This window comes from Theropithecus gelada, chromosome 11, assembly GCF_003255815.1.
Source record: "Theropithecus gelada isolate Dixy chromosome 11, Tgel_1.0, whole genome shotgun sequence".
NCBI lineage: Eukaryota > Metazoa > Chordata > Mammalia > Primates > Cercopithecidae > Theropithecus > Theropithecus gelada.
In genome coordinates, this window is record NC_037679.1 from 10,840,718 (window position 1) to 10,858,610 (window position 17,893).

Sequence of the window (17,893 nt, forward strand, 5' to 3'; positions counted from 1 at the left end):
CTACTGGTACCAATTGACTGGATTAGTCCATTTTCGTCCTGCTGATAAAGACATACCCGAGACTGGCAAAAAAAGAGGTTTAATTGGACTTACAGTTCTACATGGCTGAGGAGGCCTCACTGTCATGGTGGGAGGCAAGAGACACTCCTTTTTTTTTTTTTTGAGACAGTCTTGCACTGTCACCCAAGCTGGAGTACAGTGGTGCGATCTAGGCCCACTGCAATATCCATCTCCCAGGATCAAGCGATTCTCCTGCCTCAGCCTCCCAGGTAGCTGGGATTACAGGCACCTGCTACCGTACCTGGCTAATTTTTCATATTTTTGGTAGAGAAGGGTTTCACTATGTTGGCCAGGCTGGTCTCAAGCTCCTGACCTCGTGATCCACCCACTTCGGCCTCCCAAAGTGCTGGGATTACAGGCGTGAGCCACTGCGCTTGGCTGGCACTTCTTACATGGCAGCAGGAAGAGAAAATGAAAAGATGCAAAAGCGGAAACCCCTGATAAAACCATCAGGTCTCAGGAGATTTATTCACTACTATGAGAACAATATGGGGGAAACTGCCCCCGTGATTCAAATTATCTCCCACCTGGTCATTCCCACAACGTGGGAATTATGGGAGTACAATTTAAGGTGAGATTTGGGTGGGGACACAGCCGAACCCTAACAGTGGATATCTCTTCTCTACACATTACCTCGATGATTTGGAAGAGGCCACTTTTCTTTTTCTTCCACCTTCCAGATTCAACACAGAGAGCTCCTAGGATTGCAGTTATCCTGCCAACTTCTCCAGGGAAGAAGGAAGCAGCTGATATGGGTCTTCTGCTACTATTTAATTAATTATAAAGAAATTATTTTTTAAGCTGAAGCTGATGTTTCATTTGAAACAGGTGCTTAGCTGGTGGTATTTGTGAATTCTTGGATTTTTGTTCCAAACAAGAAGACTAAATAAATAGCAAGTATGGATGAGAAAAAAATCTTTCCCTTGAGCTTCAGAAGCACATATCCTGCTGCCTATATGATGCCTCCATTTGGAGGTACTAAAGCACCTCAGACTCAGCATGTTCAAAAGTGGTCATCATCTTAACCTGAGAGCTCTGCGTCACATCTTATTCCTTGTCTTGGTGAATTTCACTACCTTTCATCCCTTTGCCCTGATTTGGGTGTCTTCCTTGGTTTTTCTTATGTCTTACCTTCCTCTTTTAGTTAGTCAGCAGAACTGTCCAGTACATCATCCCTGCTGCTGCTACCTGGCTTAGGCTATCATCTCTTAGTGGAATTGCTGCAACACTCTTCTTCCTGGTCTTCCTCACTCTGATCTTATTCCTCCCTCGTCTCATTCTGTACACTATAGCTAGAATAACCTTCCTAAAATGTAACTTTGATCAAATCATTTGCTACTTTAAAGCTTTCAATATCTCCTTATTGCCTTCAGAGTTAAAGCAAAACTCCTTCCCGTGAGAGCAGGGCTTTGCATTCCTGATGTGGTACCTGCTTACCTGTTAGCTGATTTTCTGAAATCCGCTTACACTGAACTGCTTGCAGTACCCAAGTGGCTTGATCTCTCTTGTCTGTAGTCTCTTGAATATTCTATTTCTTCTTCCTGCAAAGCTCTACCCATTTTCTTCCCATAACCCACCCTACCAGCCCATCCGTAGGCTTTAGCTAAGATGTTACTTTCTCCAGGAAGCTTTCCTTGATCTCTTCAAACTTGGTTAGATGTCTTGCTTGTATATTCTGTAAAAGCCTATTTTACTTTATTGGAAGATTTAGCATACTGTACTTTGCCTGTTTACATGTCTACTACCTCAGAAGACTATAAGGTCCTTTGAAGGCAGGAGTGAGCTATTATTCATCAGAGTATCATTTATGGCATATGGTGGGGGACATAGTAAATTTTTTTTCTCTCTTTTAAAAAACTTGTAGTAAAATATCCATAACATTTAGCATCTTAACCATTTTTAAATATATAAACTGGGCCGGACGAGGTGGCTCACACCTTTAATCCCAGCACTTTGGGAGGCTGAGGCGAGTGGATCATCTGAGGTCAGGAGTTGGAGACCAACCTGACCAACAAGGTGAAACTTCATCTCTACTAAAAATACAAAACTTAGCTGGCCATGGTGGCAGGCACCTGTAGTCCCAGTTACTCGGGAGGCTGAGACAGGAGAATTGCTTGAACCCAGGAGGCGGAGGTTGCAGTGAGCCGAGATCATTTATAAACTTTTTCATTATCCCAAACTGAAACTCTGTACCAACTAAATAGTAACTTCTCGTTCCCACACAGCCACTGATTACCCCATTCTGCTTTCTATCTTTATGCATTTGACGATTTTTGGTACCTCATATGAGTGGAATCATACAATATTTGTCCTTTTGTATCTTGTTTATTTCACTTAGCATTTTTTCAAGATTCCTCCATGTTGTAGCATGTGTCAGGATTTCTTGCCTTTTTAAGGCTACATAAATATTTCATTATATGTATATTTCATATTGTTTATTCATTCATCCATTTGTTTATCCATTCATAGACATTTGGGTTGTTTCCATCTTTTGGCAGTTGTGACTAATGCTGCTAAGAACATGTGTGTACAAATATGTTTTTGAGTTCCTGCTTTCAGTTCTTTTGGAATTGCTGGATCTTATGGTAATCCTATGCTTAGTTTTTTTGAGGAACTGCAATAATGTTTTCCATAGCAGTTGCACCATTTTCGTTTACCACCAGCAGTGCACTGGAGTATGAATTTCTTAAGATCCTCCAGAACCTACAAAGAGCTCAAACAAATTTACAAGAAAAAAACAAACAACTCCATCAAAAAGTGGGCAAAGGATATGAACAGACCTTTCTCAAAAGAAGACATTCATACAGCCAACAGACACATGAAAAAATGCTCATCATCACTGGCCATCAGAGAAATGCAAATCAAAACCACAATGAGATACCATCTCACACCAGTTAGAATGGTGATCATTAAAAAGTCAGGAAACAACAGGTGCTGGAGAGGATGTGGAGAAATAGGAACGCTTTTACACTGTTGGTGGGATTGTAAACTAGTTCAACCATTATGGAAAACAGTATGGCGATTCCTCAAGGATCTAGAACTAGATGTACCATATGACCCAGCCATCCCATTACTGGGTATATACCCAAAGGATTATAAATTATGCTGCTATAAAGACACATGCACACGTATGTTTATTGCAGCACTATTCACAATAGCAAAGACTTGGAATCAACCCAAATGTCCATCAGTGACAGATTGGATTAAGAAAATGTGGCACATATATACCATGGAATACTATGCAGCCATAAAAAAGGATGAGTTTGTGTCCTTTGTAGGGACATGGATGCAGCTGGAAACCATCATTCTTAGCAAACTATCACAAGAACTGAAAACCAAACACCGCATGTTCTCACTCATAGGTGGGAACTGAACAATGAGATCACTTGGACTCAGGAAGGGGAACATCACACACCGGGGCCTATCATGGGGAGGGGGGAGTGGGGAGGGATTGCACTGGGAGTTATACCTGATGTAAATGACGAGTTGATGGGTGCAGCACAGCAACATGGCACAAGTATACATATGTAACAAACCTGCACGTTATGCACATGTACCCTACAACTCAAAGTATAATAATAATAAATTTAAATAAATAAATAAATAAATAAATAAAAGAAAAAAAAGATCTTCACCCATACTTGTTATTTTCTGTGTGTATGTGTTCTTAGGTAAGAAATTTTGTGTTTTAATACTAGCCATCCTAATGGGTATGAAGTGGTATCTGATTGTGATTTTGATTCACATTTGCCTAATGATTAATGATGCTGAACATCTTTCCATGTACTTATTGGTCATATTTATATCTGTTTTTGGAGAAAAGTCTATTCAAGTCTTTTGTCTATTTTTAATTGGGTTTTGTTGTTGTTGAGTTTTAGGAGTTCTTTATATATTCTGAATATTAATTCTATCACATATGTAATTTGCAAATATTTTCTCTCATTCTCTGAGTTGCCCTTTCACTCTCTTGATAGTATCCTTTAAGCAACAGAAGTTTTTCATTTTGATAAAGTTCCATTTATCTATTTTTTCTTTTATTGCCTATGCTTTTGGTGTTATGTCTAAGAAGTCATTGACAGATCCAGTGTTATGAAGCTTTTCCTCTATATTTTCTTCTAAGAGTTTTATAGTTTTAGCTCTTACATTTAGTTCTTTGATCCATTTTGAGTTAATTTTTGTGTATGGTATAAGGTAAGGATCCAACTTCATTCTTTTGCAAGTGAATATCCAGTTTTGCCAGCACCATTTGTTAAAAAGATTGTTTTCCCCATTGAATGGTCTTGGTACCCTTGTCGAAAATCATTTGACCATATATGTGAGGGTTTATTTCTGGGCTCTTTAATCTATTCCATTAGTCTATATGTCTGTCTTTATGCCAGTATCACATTGTTTTGATTACCATAGATTTGCAGTAAGTTTTGATGTCAGGAAATGTGAGTCCTCCAACTTTGTTTTTTTTTTCAAGTATGAGACAAGATCTTTTTTATTTTTCCCTTAAATCTTTTGTAGATATGGGGTCTCACTATGTTGACCAGGCTGGTCTTGAACTCCTGGCCTCAAGCAATCTTCCTGCTTTGGCCTCCCAAAGTGCTGAGATTACAAGTGTGAGCCACTGCACCCAGCCTGAGACAAGACTTTAATGCTACTTGCTACCTTTTATTTGATCTTCCTTCTAACATATTTTTTTGTGTGCCCTGTTTGCTTGTTTGCTTTATTTATTTATTGAGACAGTGACTCACTCTGTCACCCAGGCTGGAGTGCAGTAGCATGATCTCGGCTCACTGCAACTTCCACCTCCTGGGTTCAAGTGATTTTGGTGCTTCAGCTACCCAAGTAGTTTGGATTACAGGCATGTATACCATGCCCAGCTAATTTTTGTATTTTTAGTACATATGGGATTTTGCCATGTTGGCCAGGCTGGTTTTGAACTCCTGGCCTCAAGTGATCTGCCTGACTCGGCCTCCCAAAGTGCTGGAATTACAGCACTTTGTAAGGTGTGAGCTACCGCACCTGGCCCTGGAGTGTTTGCTTTAACAGCCCCTCCTAGATGACTTCTCTTCCTTTTGTTCCTGTTATAACTGCCTTTCAATACTGGTTTTCTTTTCCTCTTTCATGCCATATCCCTTAATTTGGATTCTTCTTTGTGTTCAGGCCACAGTTGGCATTTTAAGGTCTTTTTTTTTTTTTTTTTTTTGCCTTTTTTAGAGACAGGTTTAGACACAAGAGTTGTGTCACTCAGGCTGTAGTGCAGTGGCACCATCATGGTTCACTATAGCTTCTAACTCCTGGGCTCCAGTAATCCTCCCGTCTCAACCTCCCCAGCAGCTGGGACCACCAGGGGGACCCAGATATGTTTTTTTTTACTTTTTGTAGAGGTGGTGTCTTCCTATGTTGCCCAGGCTGGTATCAAACTTCTGGCCTCAAGGGATCTTCCCATCTAAGCCTACCAAAGCACTAGGATTACAGGCATGAGTCACTGTGGCTGGTTGAATTTTAAGGTCTTAATCCTCCTGGACAACCAAAAGAAGAGAGCCCTACCTATTTGTTTGTCCCTATCTTTGAGTCTAGTTCAATCTCTTTTAGAACTGCCAGAGCCAAAAGTTGCTTTTGTTGTTCCTTTATCATCTGGGATGCCTGTGTCATCTTTAGCACTGCAGAAAGATGCACAATGATACAGTAGTGGTATGATGGACAAGGTCATTGACTTAGAGATTGGGTGTTTTAGTGAAAAGAGCATTATATTGGAAGCCAAGAAACCTGGGTCATAGCTTTGCATCTGTCACTAATTGGCAGTTAGACAATTCAGCCTCTCTCACATAACTTGTGGATGAGGCAAATTGAACTAGGTGGTCTCTAAGTTCCTTCTAAATCTAACAAGTTTGTTACTGTGCAAGATGACTTCCTCAGAAACAGAAGACATTTAAGCTTGTTTTAATGGATGAATAGAAGAAAGAAAGATGTCAGGAGGTTTAAAATAAGGAAATGAAAATATTTTTAGGAGTCAGTGAAAGTAACAGTGACCAGACATTTTATTAAGTGATGCTGGGTCAATTATATAACCATGGGAAAAAAATGAACCTTGTCCTCCACTGTACACCATACGTAAATATCAGTTCATATGGTTTTCAAAACTAAATGAGAAATGTAAGATAATAAAGACTCTAAAACAAAGGAGAATACCTACATGGCCTTGGAATAGGAACAGATTTCTTAGAACAAAAAAGTACTAACATGAAGGAAAAGACTGATAGATTGGTTTTCAATAAAATTAAGAACTACAGTTTATCAAATGACACCATTAAGACAGTTGAGAGGAAATATTTGAAATATTGTATCTGACAAATGACTTCAATGGAGAATATACAAAGAACTCTCACAAACTAGTAAGAAAAACGCAGTTTAACCCAATAGGAAAAAGTGAGCAAAGACTTAAATCGGCACTTCACAAAGGAGGTTGTCTAAATGGCCAATCAACCTACGAGACAGTGATCAGTATCATCAGACGAATACAAATTTAGACAAGAGTGAGCCAACAAACACATGAGAAAATGCATCAGTATCATTAGGGAAGTGCAAATCAAAACCACAGTGAGGTACCACTTTACACCCACTAGGATGGCAGCAATTAAAAAAGAAAAAAAAAAGAAAAGGGAAAATAACAAGTGTCGGCAAGGATATGGAGAAATTGTAACCTTCTTATATTGCTGTTGTGAATACAAAATGGTTCAGCCACAAAATGCAAAATAGTTCAGGAAAACAGTTTGGCAGTTCCTCAAAAAAGTTAAATGTAGAATTACCAATTCCACTTCTAGGTATAGACTCAAAGGAGTTGAGAACAAGTACTAAAACAAGTACATGTGTGCATTGTTCATAGTAGTCAAAAGGTAGAAAGAACTCAATGTCCATCAACAGATGAATGAGTAAACAAATTGTGGTATATACATTTTTGGGATATATATTTTGGGGTTTTTTTGCTTTTATTGTTATTTTTAATTGGCACATAATATGTGATATGGTGTGATATTTTGATACATGTATACAGTGTGTAATGATCAAATTAGGTTAATGGCATATCCATCTCAAATGTTTATCTTTGTATTAAGAACATTCAAAATCTACTTTTCTAGCAATTTAAAAATATACAATAAGTTGTTGTTAATTATAGTCACCCTTTAGTACTATAGAACACTGGAACTTATTCCTTCTAGCTAGCTATACTTTTGTATCCATTAACCAACTTTTGGCTATCCCTCCCTCTCTGCTATCCTTCCCTGACTCTAGTAAATCACTAATTGTACTCTCTACTTTTATGAGATCAGCGTTTTAGGCTTCCACATATGAGTGGGAATACTGTATTTTTCTTGCTGTCCCTGGCTTATTACATTTAACATTATCTCCTCCAATCTCATTCATGCCATGAGTGACAGAATTTTGTTCATTTTTTAATGGCTAAATAGTATTCCATTGTGTATATACACCACATTTTTGTTATCCATTCCTTTGTTGATGGACACTTAATTGATTCCATATCTTATTTACTATGAATAGTGCTGCAATAAACATGGGAGTGTGGATATCTCTTTGACATACTGACTTTTTTTCCTTTAGATATATACCCAGTAATGGGATTGTTGGATCATATGGTAGTTCTATTTTTATTTTTCCGACGCACGTCTATACTGCTTTCCATGATGGCTGTATGAATCCACATTCCCACCAACAGTGTATAAGAGTTCCCCTTTCTCTGCACCCTTGTCAACATTCATTATATTTTGTTTTTTTGATAATAGCTATTTTAACTGGGAGAGATGATATCTCATGGTGGTTTTGTTTTGCATTTCCCTGATGATAAGTGATGAGCATTTTTACATATACTTTTTGGCTATTCGTGTGTCTTATTTTGAGAGATGCCTATTCAGTTCATTTGCCCATGTTTTAATTGAATTATTTAGTCTTTTGCTGTTGAGTTCCTTATATATTCTGGATATTAATCCCTTGTCAGAGGAATAGTTCGCAAAGAGACTAGTTGTCTCTTCACTCTGCTGATTGTTTCCTTTGATGTCAGAAGCTTTTTGGTTTGATATAATCCCATTTGTCTATTTTTGCTTCTGTTTCCTGTGCTTTTGAGGTCTTCTTCATGAAATATTTGCCCAGACCAATGTCCTGAAGTGTTTCTCCTATGTTTTCTTCTAGTAGTTTCATACTTACATGTAAGCCTTTACTTCATTTTGAGTTGATTTTTGTATGTGGTGAGAGATAGGGTTCCAGTTTCATTCTTCTACATATGGTTATCCAGTTTTCCCAGCACCATTTATTGAAGAAATTATCCCTCCCCAATGAATGTTCTTGGTACCTTTGTCAAAACTTAGTTGGCTATTAATATGTGGATTTAATTCTGTGTTCTCTATTCTTTTCCATTGATCTATGTGTCTTCTTATGTTAATACCATGTTATTTTGGATACTGTATCTTTGTTATATATTTTGAAGTCCGATAGTGTGATAACTCCAGCTTTGTTCCTTTTGCTCAGGATTACTTTGGCTTTTCAAGGTCTTTTGTGGTTCCATACAAATTTTAGGATTGTTTTCTCTATTTCTGTGAAGAATTTCATTGGTATTTTGATAAGGATTGTATTGAACCTATAAATGGCTTTTGGTGGTATGGTTATTTTCACAATATTAATTATTCCAGTTCATGAACATGGGATGTCTTTCCAGTTTTTTGTGTCATCTTTGATTTTTCACCAGTGTTTTATAGTTTTCCTGGGAGATTTTTCACCTTCCTTGTTAAATTTGTTCCTAGGTCTTATTATTGTTATTTTTTGGTGGCTATTATAATTGGGATTGCTTTCTTGGTATCTTTTTTGCTAGTTTGTTGTGGATGTATAGAAATGCTACTGACTTTTGTATGTTGATTCTGTACACTGCATGAAATACCATAGAAAGAAATGAAGTACTGATACATGCTACATTATGGATGAGCCTTGAGGACACTAGGCTAAGTGAAAGAAGTCAGACACAAAAGCTCACATTGTGTGAGTCCATTTATATGATATGTCTAGAATAGATAAATCAGTAGAGACAGAATGAAGACTGATAGTTCCTAGGAACTGGTGGTAAAGGGTGGGGGCTGAAGGTTGGGAATGGAGAGAAACTGCTTATGTTTTGGAACTAGATAACAGTGGTAGTGTGAATGTACTAATTGCCACTGAATTGTTCACCTTAAAATGGTTAATTTTATGTTACGTAAATTTCGTCCCAATGAATTACTTTTTTAAAAAAAATATGAGATGCTACTATACCCATCAGAGTCGGTAAAATTCAGAAGACTGTCATTCCAAGTGTTGATGAGTATTTGGAACAACTGGAACCCTCTTATACTTCTGGTAGGAATATTACTAAAGCTAAGTATCTGCCATTCTCTGACCCAGCATTCCACTGCTAGCTATATGCCAAAACAAAATAAATGTATGACTACCAAAAGAGACCTACAAGAAGGCTCTTGGCAGCTTTTATTCGTAATAGCTTAAAACTATAAACAACTTAAATGCCCATCAAGGTAGAATGGATCAATTGTACTACATTCATACATGGAATACTATGCAGAATGAACTACTGCTACACATATAAGAAGATGAATTTCACAGAAATAGTCTTGGGTGAAAGAAGCCAGAACCCAAAGAGTATGTTTATATTCTACTTATATGAGGTTCAGGTAGAAGCAAAACTAATATATGGTGATAACTGTCAGAATAGCTTTTGCTGGGGGTGATTATTGATGGTTCATGAGAGCTGTCTGGGATGCTGGAATAAATTTTCTACATCTTGATTTCAGTGGTGGTTACATAGGCATATACATATGTACAAAATAAGCTGTGCACTTAAGGTTTGTGAACTTTATTGTATTATACCTTCAGAAAAATTTCAGAATACAGTTACCAGCGCAGGCATTCTTGCAGAGAAGCCCTAGAAGAGAATGTCTGTGATGCATAAGGTTGTAGAATGCCTTGAGTGGCAGTGAAATGGCAGAAATTTGGAATCTGTCCTATAACTCTGGTAAGTTTGACAAAGGGAAGTGACTTAATGAAAGCAGATTCTTAGGGAAATGGATCCTTGGAAATATGCCTGGTGGACTGAGGGCTGGTCCACTAGTGGGGAGATTATTGCAGTAGGACCTGAATTAGGGCAATACTTTGAAAATGGAAGCTCTGAAGGAAGAGCAATTGGAAAGGCTGATGACTGGTTGGGTACGGATAGCAAAAGGGGACAGGGCAGAGATGACTGAGATTCCATGCCGGATGGCTGGTCCAGAAATAAGAAAGCCAGGAAGAGGAATCAGTTTTGGAGTAAGATGAGTAGTTTTTAAATGCTTTAGTTTGGAAGTCATAGCAGGCCCCTAGAAGCAACCGTGGGACTCAGGAGGACAATCAGGGCCAGTGAGAGAAATCTGAAAATTACCAGTGTACAAATTTATTTTGAATAAATGAGATCCCTAAAAGACTGTAACGGAGAAATTTCAGAAGGCCAGCCCTTGGAGAAGGAAGAGTTGATGAGGAAGAGGAGACTGCAGCTGTAGTTCAACCAGGAAAACATAGTGTCACTTAAGCCAAATAAAGAGAGTGGGGGTGGAGATGTAAAGGGAGAAGATATAGGAAAAGGAGCGATTGAAAATGGGATGAAGAGCAGGGGTAATTGAGAGGACACAGTCTTGGAGAAGACAGGAAGAAACAGGATCTGAAAGCAAAGACAGAGAACTTAGCCCTGGGCTGCTGTGAAGAACCCAGATGCCTGCAATTAGATCACAAGAATTTGTCAGCATCTTCAGTGACTTACTCTTGCAGTGTTCTTTGTCCTCTGCGTAGAAACAGAGAGTGACCTAGGACTCAGAATGAGTGTGGATGTAGGAGCCAAGGAATCTTCATGTATTTGGTCTCATTATGGGTTTCAGGCATAATCCTATTCACTGTGAAAGGGATACAAAAGAAGTTTAAGACCTCTGGGAATTTATTCTCTAAAAGGTACAATTCAGCAATGATTAAGTGCCAAAACAAGTTTATTTAGTGTGTTTCAAATCTTCTTCTGGCTGTATAACTTTGGGCAAGCTACATTAGTTTTCTCTGACTCTGTTTCTTTATCTGTTAAGTGGTGATAATAATATCTGCCTCATATGCTGCTCTGGAGATTGAACGAGTTAATACAAGCAAGGTGCTTGGAATAATGCTTGAAACATAGTATGTGATAAATGTTAGCTAAGGTCATGGTGGAGTGCTGTAGGAGTGTAGAAGGGGAAATAATTAGTCAAGGCTGAGTTGGTGGGAAGACTTGGAGGAGTAGGGATTTATTGGGGGGCAATGCAAGGATGGGTAGGAGAAGAATGAAGGAAAGGGAATTTTAGGTTGGGGAAAGCATTGGGACTGGTCTTAGATCAGTAAAGCCATAGCATCTATGCGATTTACTGACTAAACGAAACTATTCCTGTTGGGGAGTAGTGGGAGATAGGAAAGGAGGATAGATAACTGATATTTATTGTAATGAAAGAAGTTCTGAGATGGGGCACCAGAGCATTTTGGTTGTGATTTTTATCCTGGACCTGTGACTCAGGGCAAGTTGTCTGATCTCTTAGGACCCTGCCTTTCCTCATCTAAAATCAAATGGACTAAATTTGTAAAATCCCTTATAGCTCTGAAATCCTTACATAATTCCCACATGGAAATGATTTCTTTGACCCCTCTGTCTATAGGATGGTGGTGTTTTTGCGCAACATGAAGCCAACTGGTCTATGTGGGGCAAATTTGTGGTTATGGCCTACTTTAGCCCCCTGCTGTGAGTGAGTGAGCTGACCAGCCCTCGTACAGACACTACACACTGTCTTGCAACACTTAGCAATCACTACTGCTCCAGAGATCTGGAATCTCAGCAGGTGGATTTGTGGAAGGAGCTCTTGGGTATCTCATTCCCAAATTATTTAGAGTTAACTCTACTACTGTTCTCTTGAGGAGCCTCAAGGTTTAGTTTCCTTGAAGTGGACCTTGAGGGCTAAGTAGGAGAGGAAAGAACAATCTGTAGCCTTAAAAAAATTCCCGGATTGTCCTTGCGGTGTTCACAAAACTAAAGAGAAAAAAGCAGTACCATGAGCACCCAGTGAACTGCCAGCAAAGCCCTAAGCCTTTCACAGTAAACTTACCTGCTCAGGTCATTTTTGTGCCTGAAACAGAATAGTGCTGCTTTTGAAACCAGGGATTGATTCCTCCATTTTACTGCATGTGTTTAAATAATCCAGGACTCTTATAAACATAAATGGAAAATGGGCTTTTTAAATACCATGCTTAGAAATCACTGACTCTCATAAGACATTACTTCAGTTTTCTTTTTAGAAGGGAATTTTTGTTTGCGACTCTGTTCTCACGTCTCCGTCCTTCCTGGTTTGAGCCCCTCTTGGGAGTCGCACGCAGGCCCTTCTGCTGCTGCTCAGCCTGCAGTGCTGCAGTGCTGTTGCATCAGAGGAAGTTCTCTAGGATTCCACTCCCATTTGCTTTTTCTAGTTGCTAAGCAGGCGGCACTTAGAGCAGTATCTGCCCTCTGAGCTTTATCATTAAAGAAGATACTTTTGGACTTTTATACTGGATGGATTTTACACAACTTGATGATTGAAAAATAACTTGAAATGGAAGAACTAAAGCAGATGGAAGGGGTTTTATCTACATTTTGTGTCTCCAAAGTTTGAAGGGTTTATTTTGTTTTCAGAAACTGAAATTTGAGAAGAATGATAATTTATCCTCGTCTTGCCCTCAAAAGGAAGAGTTTTTCTTTGGGGAGTGGAGCTTTAGGAAAGGAAGGTGACTTGAACTATAAGGACTTCACAGCTAACATATGCCCCTGGGTAACGTTACATATCCCTTATTTGTTTAGAATAGAAGTTCCTTGAGGGAATAGACTATATCCTTTTTGTTGTATGTGGTTCCTAATAGTGAGTTGCATCTAAGTGAATATAATAAACACTAGCAATTCAGTAGACTCCTGATCTTTGATCTCCCTTGGCAGATCAGTCCATGCCACAGATTTCCTGAAAAGAAAAATAACCATGTCATGGAAGAAACTATGTGTTTTTTTTGCAAAGGTTGTGAATTAAGGTTGAGAATGAGATGGTTTAGTCTGGCCTCTTTTTAGAGCAGTGATTGATTAATGCTGTCTGTGTTGCTGTTTCTTCCAGAGCTGACCTGTCCTGGACGCAGCATAACTAACGAAGCTGCTGCAGGATGAGAAGATGGCAGCGCGGCTGCTCGCACCACCAGGCCCTGATAGTTTCAAGCCTTTCACCCCTGAGTCGCTGGCAAACATTGAGAGGCGCATTGCTGAGAGCAAGCTCAAGAAACCACCAAAGGCCGATGGCAGTCATCGGGAGGACGATGAGGACAGCAAGCCCAAGCCAAACAGTGACCTGGAAGCAGGGAAGAGTTTGCCTTTCATCTACGGGGACATCCCCCAAGGCCTGGTTGCAGTTCCCCTGGAGGACTTTGACCCATACTATTTGACGCAGAAAGTGAGTTGGAGGAGGAGGAGCAGCTGCAGATACCCGTTTCCTAACAGGCTTAGGGAGATGGGGGAGAAAGAACTGTGTCTCTTTGCCAAAGTTTGGATAAGTAGTTAACCTTTTGTTTCAGTTCTGGCTTATGGGGATTATTTTTCATTTTAATTGCTACTAAGGGTCATTTGTGGTCTTGGCACTTGTCAACTCTATTAATAAGACTTCTGGTTTTGACTCCAGGCCAGATCAGAAAAAGGGGAGGTAAATGAAATGGGACTACTTAAAAGAGTTTTTAAAAGATAGGACAACCTCCCTCTCTCAAACACACATTCAAAATTCTGTCTTTAGTATAAAGACGATGTTACTGTTGTGACATCAGTAGAGTAGTATGGTGGAGATGGTGTATTTGCTCTCTTGTCTAGCCCCCTCTGTGACACTAGAGCTGCTGGGGACGGGAATAAACTGAGTAAAGCAAACAGCCAGTGAGGACAGACCCAGGTCACTGGCCCTGTTACACCGTTGTCTGGATTGATTCTTGCAGCACCGATCTTGCAGTAGAGTCAATTCTGTTATTCCTGCAAGTAGGGAACTCAGGTGAAAGAACTACCAATCTTCATTTGGCCAAGAGTTTCAAACTTCCTGAACAAATATTTGATTAAATTTTCAGCTTCTTTCTCATGATTATCTTCTGAAACAAGGCAACAAGCAGAAAAACAAAGCCTCCTCGTTGATCCGCCAGCTAAATAATTGAATCTTGAGGACTGGCATCAGACACCGTTTTAGGGGACCCCTCATTTGACAGATTTTCTTTTTTTTTTTTTTGAGATGGAGTCTTGCTCTGTCGCCCAGGCTGGAGTGCAGTGGCGCGATCTCAGCTCATTGCAACCTCCGCCTCCTGGGTTCAAGCAATTCTCCTGGCTCAGCCTCCTGCGCAGCTGGGACCACATGCTTAGAACAGCTATATAATAGAAAAAAGTGGAACCATTAGTCTATTCTTTCACTGAGAAATCTAGAAAGTTTAATGAACAAAATGATACGATGTAAAGAACAGTAGATTGGAGGTAAGAAATCCTGATTCTACCATAATTTACCGTGTTTATTATTTACTTTTTTTTTTTTTTTTGAGGCAGAGTCTCGCACTGTTGCCCAGACAGGAGTGCAGTGGCGCGATCTCAGCTCTCTGCAACCTCTGCCTCTTGGGTTCAAACGATTCTGCTGCCTCAGCCTCCTGAGTAGCTGGGACTACAGGTGCATGCACCACCACACCTGGCTAATTTTTGTATTTTTAGTAGAGATGGGATTTCACTATGTTGGCCAGGCTGGTCTCAAACTCCTGACCTCAAGTGATTCACCCGCCTCAGCCTTCCAAAATGCTGAGATTACAGGCGTGAGCCACCGCGCCTGACCTTTTATTTACGTTTTATTTTTCAGTAAATGTATTGTCCAAGATACCACAGATAATTTATGGGGAAATAAATGAAGAAAAAACTTTCTCAAAACTAGTTTGTGACTTTCAGCAAGACACTTCATGTCTCTGGACCTAAACTATTTTTCCAACTCAAATGCAAATTAATTTCTCATTTTCTTTTCTTTTTGTTTTGTAGTTTTTCTTTTTTCTTTTTCCTTTAACTTGTATTTTAAGTTCAGGGGTACATGTGCAGGATGTGCAGGTTTGTTACATAGATAAACGTGGGCCATGGTGATTTGCTGCACAGATCATCCCATTTCCTAGGTATTAAGCCCAGCATCCATTAACGATTCTTCCTGATGCTCTCCCTATCCCCACTCCCTGCCTCTGACAGGCCCGGATGTGTGTTGATCCCTTCCATGTGTTTTCTGTTCCTGTGTTAGTTTGCTGAGGATAATGGCTTCCAACTCCATCCATGTCCCTGCAAAGGACATGATCTCATTTCTAATTTCTCATTTTCTTAAATCTGACAGGAGATATGAAAAAATATATAGAGCTAATCATTGTTAGAGCCCAATTTTCCTTTGCATACTCTTTTTCCCTGGTTTCTGCCCTGTAGACAGCCTCTTTTCATTCCCAGTGCCTCAGATTTCAGTGGCCTGGCTTGAGAGTGAGGACTTTACCAAAGAGAGTGGGTCTCTGGATCTGATGGGTGTCATTCATTGGATAGGCCAAATTGTTCTTGATGGTGCTCCACTAGAAGACTGGTTCTTCATGGTAGAAATTCTGACTTCAGCCTTCGGCTTCACCACAAGGCTAAATTGTTCCTGGAAAGGATAACTTTAATAATATATTTTTGGTAATCTTGAAAAAATATATACCACCATACAGAAAAGCTCACAAAATACAAATGCGTAGCATAATGATTACAAACTAACAGCATGTCAGGAAAGAACATTGCTAGCACTTTAGATATCATTGTACTTTTAAATGAAGGATATTTTACTTGATTAAAAATAATATTCTTGCTCAAGTTTACTTGCCAATCATTACCAGCAGTGCTGATACTTCTATAGGGGTGGAAAAACTCCACCTCTATTCTCCTAGGGTCGCAGCTGGATCTTAGAATTAAATTGACATAACATAGATTAACAGGAGAAAAGCATAATACATGCTTTATGTAGCACAGGAACCCTCATGAAGAAATGAAGACCGTGGGCTGGGCGCAATGGCTCCCACCTGTAATCCCAGCACTTTGGGAGGCCGAGGCAGGCAGATCACAAGGTCAGGAGGTTGAGACCAGCCTGACCAACATGGTGAAACTCCATCTCTATTAAAAATACAAAAATTAGCTTGGCATAGTGGCACTGGCCTGTAATCTCAGCTACTCAGGAGGCTGAAGCAAGAGAATCACTTGAACCCAGGAGGTGGAGGTTGCAGTGAGCCGAGATCGCGCCACTGCACTCCAGCCTGGGTGACAGAGTGAGAGTCTGTCTCAAAAAAAAAAAAAAGAAAGAAAGAAATGAAGACCTAAAGAAGGAGTTAGAGTCGGTTATTTATATACTGGATTGGACAAAAAATAGTAAATTGTGAAGAAGCAACTAAATTATGTGGGCAGGCTTAAAATACAAGACTTTTTATTATAACAAGGTCAGTACAGTATTCTCTTGGTCTCACCTTCTCGCCCTTGAAGGTAAGGATGTTGCCATTCCTTCAGGTTCAGGGAGTGTCTTCCACACAGGAATTTCATCTTCCGCTCTTAAGAAACAGCAAGAAGGTCAGAGTGATCTTTTTGCACCTGCTGTTTTACAAATATCTTTAACTTAGTCAATATGCCAGAAGAGTATATATTAACCCCTTCACTTCTTGCTAACTGGGACTTGTACTAAATTAGCAAAATCTCGTTTACAAGGAAGCACACTGGGAATTAACCCACAAATAAAAAAGTCATAAGGGTAGAAATGACTTTAAGAGGACATTCCTTTACGTTTGCTCTTCAAGGGCTGCCTTAAATAATTCTTGGCAAAACAGAATCTCTCTTCTTTGCTAAATGATACCAGTGGAATTCTTTATGTTTTCCTCGTTGGTCTCATTTTCTAACTGATTAATTATCTTTGTGACTCTCACAAAAACTTGTTTCTCATTTCCTTCCCTCTTTCTCCTAGTGGGTAAGAGAGAACTCGTTTTCTATTAGTAAAGTTCTGGTTTTATCTCGGATTTCACACTTCCAAGGGACACAGGGCCCTAAAAGTTTTGCACCACATTTTTGAGATACTGTTATTTATTCCAGCTGGTACTGGTTTGGCTATCATAGGCGTCTGAGGGCCTTGTTGGGTTTCACACTGACTTTTTCAGCTGGTTCCTGCAAACAGTCTGAATCATTCTCTCTTTGAATTGCCTCAGACTTCTCAGTGCTACTTTACATTTTCTTTGTCTCTTGGTACTTCGGTTCTAACACCTCATTTCTTTGGCTTTCTTGTTTTTCAGCTGTTTGCTACAAATAATTGTTCAAGGAACATTTACATTTTTAAATTCAATTTTTAAAATAGGTGATATATTTAAGTGGTTAAAAATTCAAGGTACTTGGTAAATAAGTTTCCTTTTTACACCTGTCTCTCATCTGCCTATTTCCTATCTCCCTGCATAGGCACCACTGATAGTAGTATCTTCCAGAGTTTCTTTATGTGTATGCAAGCAAAAACAAATATGTGTTTTATGGAACTTGAACTCCATTAAAAGCCTTTGTTATTGGTTTTTTCCTGTTGTTTTCTTAAACCTATTGAAGTCTTAATTTTGTTTTTTGTTTTTACTTTTTAATTATTATTATTTTTTTGGAGACAGAGTCTAACTCCAGGTTGGAGTGCAGTGATGCAATCATAGGTCGCTGCAGCCTCAACCTCCT

General features: G+C 39.3%; 1 protein-coding gene across 6 annotated transcripts in view; it reads left to right on the forward strand.

The window, feature by feature from the left end:
* Window positions 1-13,268: 13,268 nt before the first annotated feature.
* SCN8A (sodium voltage-gated channel alpha subunit 8) overlaps window positions 13,269-17,893 on the forward strand; it is a 146,034-nt gene continuing 141,409 nt past the window's right edge. For 3 of the 6 annotated variants that reach the window (XM_025403196.1, XM_025403197.1, XM_025403195.1), the window contains exon 1: window positions 13,269-13,598. In XM_025403196.1, the coding sequence (XP_025258981.1) occupies window positions 13,323-13,598 (276 nt within the window). In that variant the 5' untranslated portion in view covers window positions 13,269-13,322. The remainder of the gene's footprint in view (window positions 13,599-17,893) is intronic. The other 3 variants (XM_025403199.1, XM_025403194.1, XM_025403198.1) reach the window with 1 other exon arrangement.